This window comes from Somniosus microcephalus, chromosome 6, assembly GCF_052327205.1.
Source record: "Somniosus microcephalus isolate GS21.2 chromosome 6, FLI_Smic_1.0, whole genome shotgun sequence".
Classification (NCBI taxonomy): domain Eukaryota; kingdom Metazoa; phylum Chordata; class Chondrichthyes; order Squaliformes; family Somniosidae; genus Somniosus; species Somniosus microcephalus.
This window is the reverse complement of record NC_140992.1, coordinates 201,585,336-201,599,384: the sequence shown is the minus strand read 5'-3', so window position 1 is coordinate 201,599,384 and position 14,049 is coordinate 201,585,336. Positions and strand designations below refer to the sequence as shown.

Sequence of the window (14,049 nt, the reverse complement as noted above, 5' to 3'; positions counted from 1 at the left end):
AAGGAGTTCTGCACTCAAATGGGCATCCAACAGCAGCTACATTGTGCCTACAGGCCACAGGCCGCTGGACTGGTCGAGTGGGCTAATCAGACCTTGAAAAATAAACTTGCCAAATTACAGGCCGAGACGGGAACTACATGGCTCAAACTACTCCCCGTGGCCTTGTTCCAAATACGCACTACCCCGGCTGGTGCAGCAAGATTAAGCCCTGCTGAAATCATATATGGCAGACCTCTCAAAACCCCGTGGAACCAGGAAGTCCCAAAGACTGTCCACTTTCACCACATGACGGCAGAAATGACTAACTATATTTTGTCGTTAACCAGGGCATTGAAAAGTTCGCACTCCTGGGTACGCGCTGCTTACATCGACCTCCCTCCTATAGTCAGTCCATCCCAGGTCGAGCCCGGAGCGTATGTATTAATCAAGAATTGGACGCGAAAAGGATTGGAACCTCGTTGGGAAGGACCCTATCAAGTCCTACTCACCACCCCAACTGCTGCCAAAGTAGAGGGAAAGAGTGCTTGGGTTCACCTCCACCACTGTAAAATTGTCAGTAATGCTATGCCAGAAACTTAAAGAATGCTAACCTCTCTTGCTTCCAAGAAATCTCTCCCTAAACAGACGTGCCGCGCCGACCAGCCATGCAGACGTCGCTGTGGATCCTCTCTATCAGTGTCCTGATCACCCTTGGAATAACTCAACAGCCCAGAAGGAGAACATGCCGGTGGAACCAACCCAAGCGGGTACACCACCTATGCCACGGAGACGTGCTTCGGTGCAATGATGATAACCCAGGCGGGTTCGGGAAATGGAACGTGATCAACTGGGACACCTACATTGGGCTTATTAGACAGCCCCACCGCTCGCTAATGCTGAGATACATACACAGAGGAACATTGCCATGCCATTGGACCAAGTGTAAATTTGATTACGTCTGTCGACGCCAGGTGACCAAGTCTGTTACTGCAGGACCATGCAACAGAACTACCAATACCAAAGGACAAAGCTGTTATCCGAAGTCCAACCAGGAAAGGAAAAGAAATGGACTGCCCCCTATGAGCAGCTTCGACTATTCAAGGGTAGAAGGTATCCTCACAAAGAGACATGAACGAGATCTCCAACACACTTTCCCTGAAGAAACCCCGACGGGCAACCTATTCCTCCAGACTCACGCAGCCCTATACTCACCAGAGTCAATTGTTTGTTATCCACCCCTGATATCTGTTGAGGGGGTGTTTGCCCCAACCCCGGTTATTGTTCCCCCGGACTTTCTTTTAGATGCTCACCTTCTCCCTCCCACAACCAATATAACAATACCCTATACCTTAACCCCGCCCGCCAATTGCCTGGAACTAAGCAGGAACCCTGGTGGCTATGAGAATTGTTGGAATGGGACGGGCTATGGTTGTAGGTCAGTATGGGTTAAGCAGAACTACACCTGCTTGGTGACATGCTGCCTCCACCATCAGTGTATGATAGGACCAGACACCGGTAGCTGCACATGTGAGCAATCCGCATGTGTGTCAATAACCAAAGGAGTACAAGTTTTATGTGGAGAAGGGGATGGGACAACACTGAAGGTAGGGGGGGAAACCTTTATGCTAGTAACAATAGCTAATACCCAGCCTACTGATACTCGTGAGATCCAAGGTTTTGACTATTTCCTTCCCCTGAGCCATTTAAGCACAAGGCAGAAACACATATCCGTGATATATACCAAACCAGGCTACTTTTTCTTGAGCCAAGGAAGAGCTACTAATTACATGGTAATAGATACCGCTCCCCGGACGGTAGCCATCGCTACCTTAACCCCTTCCACAGTACCCTGCCCCTCCCAATGGACATCCCACCGAAAAATAGTAGTCAGGGCAGCCTCGAAAGAGTTTTGCTCCAAGTGGAAAGATCCTGAATCCCTAGGAGGACACGGAACCTCTATAGGATATGGATTTGCTGGCCTGTTCTCTATAGGCTATATTGGAGCCTATCTGGCCGCCAATAACCGGAACTACCTTATCTGTGGCCTCACCATCCTGGGTAATGCTTCCATGGGGGCCCTCGACGCAGTTACTAAAGAATTGTCGGAACTCAGGTTATTCACTATGCAAAACAGATATGCCCTAGACTACCTGCTGGCCCGAGAAGGTGGTGTCTGTGCAATAGTAAAAGGTAAATGCCTTATGGGAGTCCGAGACCAGACAGAGAACATCACCCGCTTTATCACTAAGATAAGGGAACAAATGGATAATATGAAGGAAGCAAGTAACTGGGGAGACTGGGGATTTGGAGGATGGTATGACTGGTTGATAAATATGGCTATGTACCTAGTAGTTGCAATCGCCTGTATTTTTATTGGACTAGCAATCATGAAATGTGTGCTAGGAAGAATGCAGCTAGCTTTGGAGAAAATAGGTAGCCCAAAGATGTTAATGGTAAGACCGACCAATGAATGTGAAATGAAGAAAGTAAAGTATGATGATAATAAAGAATTTGATCGACTGAATAAAATAGACGTAACCGAATAACGGTTGGTTATCATAGAATGATAAAAGGAGGGAATGAGAATACCAAGGTCAAGGAAATAGAAACAAGAAACTGTGAAGGCAGCAAGAAGTAAAATAAAAAGGCTAAACTGATCTTTGGCTGCTAATATGGCTGGCGCCCACAATGTCACACCTTGCTGGTAGGAACAATGTAAGGCAGCGTGCAGAAGTTATACAGACAATAGGCGATCAGAAAACGCATTACCATGATTGCAAACGCATTACCATAATGTTTAGGTGATCATGAACACATTACCAGGATGTTTACTTAGCTGTAACCCATTCAGTTAAATGTGACTTCTTTATTTCAAACTGCCAGGCCAGGAAATCAAATTAAATGTATACGTGCACAGCTCAGGATTGGTGCAGGAATGTACGAGGTGTTAATGTCTTCTCAAATGCAAGTATAATAATGTAGCACACTGTATGACAAATTGCTTGCTCTGTTGGGTTCGTCAGACTCTTGCAGGAGTCGGTGCCGACATTTCAGAGTAAGACTCCGCGGAAAATAAATCGTTTGAATTCTCCAGTTGCATTCGACTCAGTGATTACTGAACCAGACTGAGGGTAAAAGAAACCGTTCTATCACATTCATGGGTCCAGGTTTCATATCTGGACATTGTAGCATCCTCGGTTCTCTTGTCTCTTCTTTCTGTGTATTGGGAGCCGTGGATGAGACTCTGAATGTGATTGTTCCATTAAAACATGGTGCTTCTTCATCATGTACTTGTCGTGTAATGTGGGATGTCCCTTTGCTTACTTCGTGTCCCAGCAGTAATCCCACCTTCATGGCGAAGTTTCCCTGTAAATTAAGCAGAAGCCTGGTTGTCACCAGGGGTTAGTTTATCTCCGGTGTTTATTCCATTGCTCCTGTTGGATTTAAGATCAGATGGGTTATTGCTTTATCATTTTAATTGGATCCAATGTTTCCATCTACCCATTCCCCTCATATCTATACATGCGCACGTATCGCTGGTCATGATAACCTCAAATGGTCCGATTCATCTAGGTGAGAATCCTGATCTCTCTGGCAATATTTTAACAAATACCTGCTCGCCCACCTTGGGTAGGGGCTCCAAGGGCCCCCTGCTTTTGTGTATTTTTTTATCTCTGATGTCTTGTTGTTCTTTAACTTCTTGTTTGAGCTCTTTCAATTGATTATCCAATATTTGTACGTATTTCCTAATTTTATCTTTTAAGGGTCCTAGTCCCTCACTACCAGATGCTACTCCTTCCGGCAGACACATTGCTCGTCCAGTCATGAGTTCATATGGTGTCAGTCCGGTCACCCTGTGATCCTTTTTCCATATTCCATCTCTACCTTTGGCTGCGCCTCTCTTTGTCCACTGCTCCTGCTCCTCCATTTCAGTCTCCTCTTGGATTCTTTTAATGTTCACTTCCTCTGCTGTTATTCTACCTGTTGCTCTTGATGCCTGATCAGCTAGCATATTTCCTTTTGTTGCTCGCTCACTATCTTGCGGTGTGCCTTTATTTTAATCACTGCTACCTCTTCTGCTCCTTTTACCGCTTCTACTAGGTCTCTCACTACCTCCTCATGCTGTATTTGTCCTCCTCTGGAGGTTACATATCCTCTCCTATTCCACGCTATCTTATAATCATGCACTACCCCAAATGCATATCTACTATCTGTGTATATATTTACTCGTTTTCCTTTTGCCAATTTCAATGCTTCCGTGAGAGCCACTAGTTCTGCTACCTGCACTGAGGTTCCTCCTTCAAGCCCTCCCTTTGTGACTGTTTCTCCATTCTCGGATACTACTGCCCAACCGTGTGTGGCTCCCCATTTATATATCGGCGAGATCCGTCTACATAAAAGGTGTATTCGGGATTTTCAAGGGGCGATTCTGATATGGTTCCTCTGGCCTCTTCTTTGATCACTAACTGACACTCGTGTGCTTCACCCTCTGACAGCATTTCCTCTGCGGGGTTGACTCTATGTTCCCTTATAATCTGGACTGATCTGTCCTTGGGTATCAATACTGCTTCCCAAGCTGCCCTCCTTCTGTCTGATACAGCCTTAATTTTGCCTGTGTTTAGCAGGTCCACACTGTGTTTTGCGTGTGTAATATGGCTGTCCTGACATAGTGACGGGCTCGCATATCCGCACCACCCATGCGGCGCAGTCAAGGGCCGTCACGCATCTCGCCATTCCTTTAGCCACGGGGGTTTGTTGGGTGGCGTAATAGGCAATTGGCCTCATATCTCCACTGTACCCTTGGGTGACTACAGAGTTATAGAAGTTCCTGTCTATACTATAGTATATATGGAATGGTTTGACTATATTTGGCAATCCTAGTGCGGGTGCGTTAACTTTGGAGAAAAAGTCTAAAGCATACCTCTGACAACTTGAGTTGCAAGTAGTGCAGAAAGTTTAAGTATACCTCTGACAACTCCAGTTGCAAGTAGTGCTAAGCATACCTCTGACAACAAATTGTTGCAAGTATGGTCCCACTCTGCGAGGGTAAAGTAAGGGAGGTACCTCTGACAACTGCGGTTGCAAGTACCGTCTCACTCTGTGAGAGTAAAGCAAGGGAGGTACCTCTGACAACTGCGGTTGCAAGTACCGTCTCACTCTGCAAGAGTAAAGCAAGGGACATACCACTGACAACAATTAACCATTGCTGTAGTTTGACATGTTAATGGTCCAAGACTCCTAATCATTTCATCTTTCGTTTTTTTTCTACAGTATCCACGGCATAATTGTGACACCCATTTCACTTTCCAGTGTGTAGCACCCTCCACATGTCAGCACTGAATTTGATCTGGCACTGATTTACTATTGCTGATTTTATCTAACTCCGTGTATTCATTGTTTGCTGCTGCCTCTGATTCAACTGTCTTTACCCAACAATTGTGTTTGTTTTATTTGCAAGTTTGACCAACTTGTGTTGAATTTCTGAATCTAAGTCATTAATGTAGATTATTAACAGTAGGGGCTCCAGCTGTGATCATCGTGGCACATCGCTCAGTGCATCTTGCATCCAGATATCACTCCCTAACAAGTAACTGCTACTTTTATCCACCAGCAAATTCCTTATCCACATCCAGGATTCCCATTGACCACATGGGTCAGTTGAGGAGATTCATCAAGCATGAACTGTCACCTCAGCCATGTTGACTGCTAGAGTCTATAATTAAGGATAAGGTGACTGAACACCTCAACAATTTTCAGTTGATCAGAGAGTGCCAGCATGGATTTGTGAAAGGTAGCTCATGCCTGACAAACCTAATTAAATATTTTGAGGAGGTGATTAAATTAGTGGACAGGGGAATGTCTATGGATATTATTTATATGGACTTCCAGAAGGCATTTGATAAAGTCCCACGTAAGAGACTGTTAACTAAGTTGAGGGGAAATTCTTGACCTGGTTAGGAAATTGGCTGAGCGGCAGGAGACAGAGAGTACGGATAATGGGTAGATACTCTAATTGGCAGGATGTGACTAGTGGTGCCCTGTAGGGATCTGTGTTGAGGTCTCAACTATTCACCGTATTTATTAACGACTTAGATGATGGCATAGAAAGTCATATATCAAAATTTGCCGATGACACACAGTGTAGATGAAAGCATTAAAGGATATTGTTAGATTAAGTGAATGGGCAAAACTGTGGCAAATGGATTTCAATGTAGGCAAAACTGAGGTCATCCACTTTGGACCTAAAAAGGATAGAACAGGGTCCTTTCTAAATGGTGAACAGCTAAAAACAGTAGAGGTCCAACGAGACTTGGAGGTCCAGGTACATATATCATTAAAATGTCATGAACATGTACAAGAAATAATCAAAAAGGCTAATGGAATGCTGGCCTTTATATCTAGAGGACTAGAGTACAAGAGGGTAGAAGTTATGCTGCCGCTATACAAAACCCTGGTTAGACCACACCTGGAGTACTGTGAGCAATTCTGGGCACCACACCTTAGGAAGGATATATTGGCCTTGGAGGGAGTGCAGCGTAGGTTTACCAAAATGATACCCGGGCTTCAAGGGTTAAGTTATGAGGAGAGATTACACAAATTAGGGTTCTATTCCCTAGAATTTAGAAGGTTAAGGGTGAACGGATCTAAGCTTTCAAGATATTAAGGGGAACAGATGGGGTAGATAGAGAAAAACTATTCCGCCAGTTGGGGATTCTCGGACGAGGGGGCATAGTCTAAAAATTAGAGCCAGACCTTTCAGGAGTGAAATTAGGAAACAAGTTTACACACAAAGGGTGGTAGAAGTTTGAAACTCTCTTCCGCAAACACCAATTGGTGCTAGTTCAATTGTTAATTTTAAACCTGAGATTGATAGCTTTTTGTTCACCAAAGGTACTAAGGGATATGGGCCAAAGGCGGATATATGGAGTTAGGCTGCAGATCAGCCATGATCTCATTGAATGGCGGAACAGGCTGGAGAGGCTGAATGGCCGACTTCTTTTCCTATGTTTCTATGTTCCTCTGCTCCTATATTATTGAACAGATTCCTCTCGTGCAGATAATCCCTCAGTTTGGTCCTGATAATCAATTCATTTGACCACCATCAGTTGAAAAGTAATGTGTGTCACTGATTGCTCAGTGAGTAAATGCACCGTGTGGTGCAGTTCTAAACCACACAGATCAGGATGGTCTCAGGTTAGATGACTGGTCTGTACTGAGTTGGTTGGTGATCTACCATTGAATAAATTCGAAACCACAAATTGCCTGCAAGTGGATTAAGGACAATTTTCCAATCCCAAAATCTAGAGCTGATTCTTTTACTGGAGCGAGTTGGAGATAACAATGAGAACAAAGAATGAGCACCAGTTCAGTTCAAAGTATTCTTGCCTTTCACTTATCAGGAAAGATTGAACAGGCTGGGGCTTCTTCCTGTAGAAAAAAGAAGGCTGAGGGGTGACCTGATCGAGGTCATATGTTATCAACGTATTTGGTAGGATAGACGTAGAGAAGTTGCTCCCTCTTGTGGGAGAGACCAAAACTAGGGGCCATAAATATAAGAATGTCACTAATAAATCCAATAGGGAATTCAGGAGGAACTTCTTTACCCAGAGAGTGGTTAGAATGTGGAACTCGCTTGCTTCCACAAGGAGCAGTCGAAGCGAATAGCATTGATGAATTTAAGGGGAAGCTAGATAAATCACAAGAGGGAGAAAGGAATAGAAGGTTAGGCTGATGGGGTTAGATGAAGAGGGTTGGGAGGAGTCGTGTGTGGAGTATAAACACCGACATCTATCATTCGGGTCGAATGGCCTACTTCTGTGCTTAATTCTATGTTATTCTATGTCTTAAAATCACAAAGTCGCAATTTCAAGTCCTTCCTGTGTTTGCCTAACTAACAACAGTCATTGGACTTTAAAGTGAGCCATGGCAGGTAAAGCGAAACATTTTGAGAGATTTCTGAGCTATAAAAAGGTACTAGTTCAATGTAAGTGTGTTCTTATTTTGGCAAGAAAAATGATTAATACTGGGATTCTGGGAGCAGGAACAAGCTCTCACAGAGATGTAACAGACAACAGACAGACACTAAATAGAGCGAATTAACCCTGGATCCACAAGGTGCTCAATCTGTTAAGATTGCAAATCTGAAATGATAATTAATGAGACATAAAGTGAGTGCAAACAATAATGGAATCAACAGACAAGATTTTAAGTAAAGAATATTGTCAGAAGATGGCTTTAATGATGTAATTTAGGTGCTGGAAGAGTTAGATTCTCTAGCACCTGTTTGAAAGGCCCAGTCTGCATCAAGATACTTGAATTGTGATTATTAGAGATGCCAAACATGTCGGCCCATTTGAATGAGACCTTGGTTGGTCACTGTTAGTCATTTGTGCCTAAGTTGGATTTGCTTTCTGAAATAAACATATGAAAGTTTATGCTAGGCACATGTGAACTGGAAGGTTTTCAGAGCTGGCAGATGTAGAATCAATCAAATGGTTTGTGTTGGAGATTATTTTGGAGAATTGACTCTATAGCAGAGAAGGTGCTGAGAGTGAAAGATAGAAGGCTAAGCAAAGTTAAATACTTAACCTGGCAGAAGTAAACTTGTAAAGTGCATTGCACATTTCATTGAATTGTTCATGTCTTGAGCATGGGAGTAAAATAACAGTATCACAATCCAGAGAAAGACGTGCACACAGTTTTAGTTAATGTTGAACAAGAAGACAACTGACAAAGGAAGGCAATGATGGCAATGTGCTATGGACATCCCCAGAGATGAAACTGAGCAACCCAGAGGAAGTATTAATATCCATTCACCAAGTACTGCGCTAATAGACAGCCTAAGCTGTAAGCCTGTGAGTATATCACAGGAGAGCCTTAATACACAAAGCTTGGTATTTATCAGTGATGTGTTGAATACAAACTGTAAGTGTAACATTGCTAAGCTGTGCTGTAATCTTAGAAATTAAGCATAACTTTGTTAAGCTATAACCAAGAGAACCCAGTGAGCTAAGACATTATGATTCACATAATTCATAATTGTGCTTATAATTACCTAGTCACTTTCATCAATCTTGTTAAATAAATTAGTATTACAAAAAGCATCTTTGTGACTGTCCTTCTCTTTGAAGCCTCTGTCAAAAGAAGTTAACTAATTTCAGTCAGTGTCGTACTGTGATGTCCTGGTGACTGGATTGGGTGCTGTAAGATGGCTCAAAGGGTCGCTAGTTAAAGAATGTTATGAACTGTAGAAGTAAATGGTAGATTTCAGTCAAGTTTCTATGTACATGTGTTAAGGAAAAGGGCGAAGATTGTTCCGACACCCTTTAGTATACATAGCTAGATATTACAAATTCATATAATGTGGTAGAATTTAGTATTAATTCTAATTCAAACTCTGAATTCTGACTAACCTTGTCATACAGCCTGTCCATTAACAATTCTCTCCCATCATTTGGAAATGTGCCTGCAGATACGTTCCCCCTCATTTTCCTGCAGGGCATTGAGTTCTAGCTAGTAGTGATTTTCGTAACACGAACACAGACACACCCACACAAAACCACCAGCACCATTACATGTTATAACTGGACATGATAGAAGTGTGCCATCCAGTTTTGCATCCAATTACTTTGCAGATTTGGCAACCTTCGCTGTGGTTGAACAAGTGACCTACATGTGGACTATGACACACCAACATTTTTCATTACACAAATATTTGAACATGTCAGAGGTGAGTATTTGGTGAATAGGGAGTCACACAGAATCACAGAAACCCCACAGTGCAGATAGAGGCCATCTCGGCCCATCGAGCCTGCACCGACACATATCCCACCCGATCCCCGTAACCCCCACACCAACACATATCCCACCCTATCCCCGTAGCCCCACATATTTAATCCCCCTAACACTAAGGGTCAATTTATCATAGCAAATCAACCTAACCCGCACATCTTTGGACTGTGGGAGGAAACCGGAGCACCCGGAGGAAACCCACGCAAACACGGGGAGAATGTGCAAACTCCACACAGACAGTCGCCCGAGGCCGGATTCGAACCCGGGTCCCTGGCGCTGTGAGGCAACAGTGCTGACCACTATGCCACCGTGCTGTCATAACTCTGCCCCATCAGTTAGAAACTTAACTATTGCCAGCCTTCCCACAAAGCTAATGGAAGATTCTGAGTTGTATCTGGGGAAGTTTTCTGATCCTCTGCCCTTCCCCCTAATGAATTATATCAGGGCATAAATCTCTCTTCCAGCTTCATTTCCATTTTTATTTTACTGAATGGAAAATAATGGGAGGACAGATCGCTCCTGAATTCCCAACTGATGCTCCAGACAGGGGAAGCTCCATGTGGGAAGGAAGAATTTGTAAAATTATTCGACAAAGTATAAATGAAGAAATATGTAGAAAGCCCTCTATTTGGAAACGAATTTGAATTCTCATTATTATAACATATACAGTGTTAAATATGTATTCCATGAAATGGCTGCTGATTTTACAATATTAACTGGCTGTTCACTGACTGCTTCAGTTTGATTTTAGCGTTTGGTGTTGTAATTGGCATGGTGAAGGATCCCAAGTCCACAGTGAAGTGTTCCACAGAGAAAGGGATGGGGCTTTAACCTCTTCCCCGAGACTGCACCAGATGGCAATGTTGCTTTAAGGCATCATTTTATACAATGTGGCCTGTTTAGGCCGTAACTTGTTCCCTACACATTGAGCTGTCATTAGGAACATCACATATTTAGTGAAGAGAAAGGCACTGATCACATAACTTGAAATAGTTTTTTTATTTACCGATATTAAACATGATCATTTCAAAAACAATGAATTCACTTTTCATGTGTTTATATAAACAGACAACTCATCAGGACAGAGATACTGAGGACATGCGGCTTGTGTAATACAGTACATATGGACAATACTTTCTATATTGGGCCTGAAGGGCCTGTTGTTCAGGAGCAGCAGCTACATTTGCCGGAGGTTTTCCCTTTACACACACAGTCATTGGCGCAGTTCGTGCATCCTGCAGGACAGCAAGAGCAGCAACCTGAGAGAGGAGAGGGCAAATGCAGAAATCAGGAACAATGAATGAGTTCAGTGAAACAGCCCCAGACCCTCCCATTACAGCACTCAGCTCCTCCCTAATAAACTAATCTGTGCCATATCTCCAAGTAACCCGTCTGAAGATGCCCCGCCTCAGGACACGATGTGAGGGGGTTTGGGTGAATATGTTACTGTCAGTATCTCTCCAAACCTATTTCTAGTGATAAGTCTATAAAATCATCTTTTACCGATGTCACTCTAAAACTATTCTTTAACCTCCAGTCTCTTTAGATTGGACAATCTGATGGGAATTAAATCTGGTGAAATCATGGACCTTGTACTTTTCTATTCTGATCCTTTCAGTTCTGCCCAGAACTATTCGTCACATAAAAACAATGTGAGGAGCTGTAAACAGTCCCACAGTTACTCACTTTTCTGGCAGTGTCCAGCTTTGCTGGTGGGACATCGGCAGTCGGAGCACCTGCAGGTTTGTTCACAGGAGCAGGATCCTGAAAACAGGAAAAACAAAGACATTGAGTTAAGGTTCAAACCCGGAGAAATGCCCCGGTGTGGAGGAGCCTCGGCTCTTTGTCCCATTCTGTTCTGCAGTTACTTTAATAAAGAGCCTGCCCTCCAATCCTGCTCCACCTCAGTGAGACTGAGCCGGGACACTGTGCTGAAAGGACTGCACTAGTCGCCACTCACCATCCAGGCAGACACAGGGCTTCGAGTCAGACATTTCACTAACTTCTTCTTCAGCTTCCAGCCCTCACCCAATCAGCGCTTCTCGATCTGGTGCCCTTTGCTGAATCGGAGCCCAGTTTTATGGGGTTGTGATCGGTGGGGAACCGGCTGCAAAACCGGGGAAGGGGCGGGTCGGTCCGGGCAGAATGCACCCGGGGCACCGAAGTGAGTCAGCGGCTGAAGGTTTGAATTGCACCCGTCTCCTTCACTCACAACACGGCCCCAAACGATTTCTCAATAACAGCAATTTAGATCAGGTCATTTCTGATTCTAAATATTTAGAGTGACTAAAAACAAACTCCAGTGTAGTTCAGGCTTTAAACAGCCAGGAAGTGCACACGGTTCAAAGGTCACCTGTGCTCCCGGCTCCTCACACTGACCAGACAACTGGGCAATTCTCACCTCTCCAGACACTGTGGCTTTGAATCGTGCTGCACTGAAAGCACTTTATTAATGGAATCTCTTGTAGATATCGAGGCAAGTGGGAAACTCTCTGGTACACAGGATCTGGGACAGCAATCCGAAACACAAAAACTAACAAATATCTCGAGTGAAATCGGTCAATAAACTTCAAACAGAACGTGCAGTCCTGGCCTCCCCCAGACCGTGGGTGTGAAACTTATTGCAGACGCTCAGACACCCGGCGATTCAACGGCAAATGTTGGGAAATTGCTGTTATTGAGAAATCTTTTGGGGCCGTGTTGTGAGTGAAGGAGACGGGTGCAATTCAAACCTTCAGCCGCTGACTCACTTCGGTGTCCCGGGTGCATTCTGCCCGGACCGACCCGCCCCTTCCCCGGTTTTGCAGCCGGTTCCCCACCGATCACAACCCCATAAAACTCGGCTCCGATTCAGCAAAGGGCACCAGATCGAGAAGCGCTGCTTGGGTGAGGGCTGGAATCTGAAGAAGAAGTTAGTGAAATGTCTGACTCGAAGCCCTGTGTCTGCCTGGATGGTGAGTGGCGACTAGTGCAGTCCTTTCAGCACAGTGTCCCGGCTCAGTCTCACTGAGGTGGAGCAGGATTGGAGGGCAGGCTCTTTATTAAAGTAACTGCAGAACAGAATGGGACAAAGAGCCGGGGCTCCTCCACACCGGGGCATTTCTCCGGGTTTGAGCCTTAACTCAAATGTCTTTGTTTTTCCTGTTTTCAGGATCCTGCTCCTGTGAACAAACCTGCAGGTGCTCCGACTGCCGATGTCCCACCAGCAAAGCTGGACGCTGCCAGAAAAGTGAGTAACTGTGGGACTGTTTACAGCTCCTCACATTGTATTTATGTGACGGATAGTTCTGGGCAGAACTGAGAGGACCGGAATAGAAAAGTACAAGGTCCATGATTTCACCTGATTTATTTCCCATCAGATTGTCCAACCTAAAGAGACTCGAGGTGGTAACACTGCTGGTTAAAGAAGGGTTTTAGAGTGACATCGGAAAGAGATGATTTTATAGACTTATCACTAGAAATAGGTTTGGAGAGATACTGACAGTAACATATTCACCCAAACCCCCTCACATCGTGTCCTGAGGCGGGGCATCTTCAGATGGGTTACTTGGAGATATGGCACAGATTAGTTTATTAGGGAGGAGCTGAGTGCTGTAATGGGAGGGTCTGGGGCTGTTTCACTGAACTCATTCATTGTTCCTGATTTCTGCCTTTGCCCTCTCCTCTCTCAGGTTGCTGCTCTTGCTGTCCTGCAGGATGCACGAACTGCGCCAATGGCTGTGTGTGTAAAGGGAAAACCTTCGACAAATGTAGCTGCTGCTCCTGAACAACAGGCCCTTCAGGCCCAATATAGAAAGTATTGTCCATATGTACTGTATTACACAAGCCGCATGTCCTCAGTATCTCTGTCCTGATGAGTTGTCTGTTTATATAAACTCAGGAAAAGTGAATTCATTGTTTTTGAAATTATCATGTTTAATATCGGTAAATAAAAAAACTATTTCAAGTCCTGTGATTAGTGCCTTTCTCTTCGTTAAATAAGTGATGTTCCTAACGACAGCTCAATGTGTAGGGAACAAGTTAGAGCCTAAACAGGCCACATTGTATAAAATGATGCCGGAAAGCCACATTACATAAGTGAAGTTTGGGAACTTCTGCTCTACTCCCTTCCCCTTCAGTTGCTTGTCTAGCTTCACCTTAAATGTATCTATATTATTATTCGAGTTACCTCAATCCAATTCAATGAAAAATGTTCACCTGTGTCATAGTCCAATGTGTAGGGAACAAGTTAGAGCCTAAACAGGACACATTGAATAACATGATGGCCTAGAAATTCGG

General features: G+C 44.1%; 1 protein-coding gene and 1 long non-coding RNA gene across 2 annotated transcripts; one reads left to right on the top strand and one right to left on the bottom strand.

Annotated features, from left to right (window-relative positions):
• Positions 1 to 10,751: 10,751 nt before the first annotated feature.
• LOC147116360 (uncharacterized) lies at positions 10,752 to 11,885 on the bottom strand. The gene is made up of 3 exons (XR_015078793.1): positions 11,732 to 11,885; positions 11,458 to 11,535; positions 10,752 to 11,030 (listed from the first exon to the last, which is right to left on the bottom strand). It is a non-coding gene; the product is annotated as an uncharacterized LOC147116360 (long non-coding RNA).
• A 752-nt stretch (positions 11,886 to 12,637) lies between these two features.
• LOC147116359 (metallothionein-like) lies at positions 12,638 to 13,717 on the top strand. The gene is made up of 3 exons (XM_085991214.1): positions 12,638 to 12,725; positions 12,923 to 13,000; positions 13,443 to 13,717. The coding sequence occupies exons 1-3, from the start codon at positions 12,692 to 12,694 to the stop codon at positions 13,535 to 13,537; spliced, it is 207 nt and encodes a 68-aa protein (XP_085847340.1). The 5' UTR covers positions 12,638 to 12,691; the 3' UTR covers positions 13,538 to 13,717.
• The last annotated feature ends 332 nt before the right edge of the window (positions 13,718 to 14,049 follow it).

Coding starts and splice junctions, on each gene's coding strand:
- LOC147116359 (XM_085991214.1), top strand. CDS start 12,692: ATGTCTGACTCGAAGCCCTGTGTCTGCCTGGATG. Junction 12,726..12,922: donor GCCCTGTGTCTGCCTGGATG/GTGAGTGGCGAC, acceptor TCCTGTTTTCAG/GATCCTGCTCCTGTGAACAA. Junction 13,001..13,442: donor AGCTGGACGCTGCCAGAAAA/GTGAGTAACTGT, acceptor CTCCTCTCTCAG/GTTGCTGCTCTTGCTGTCCT.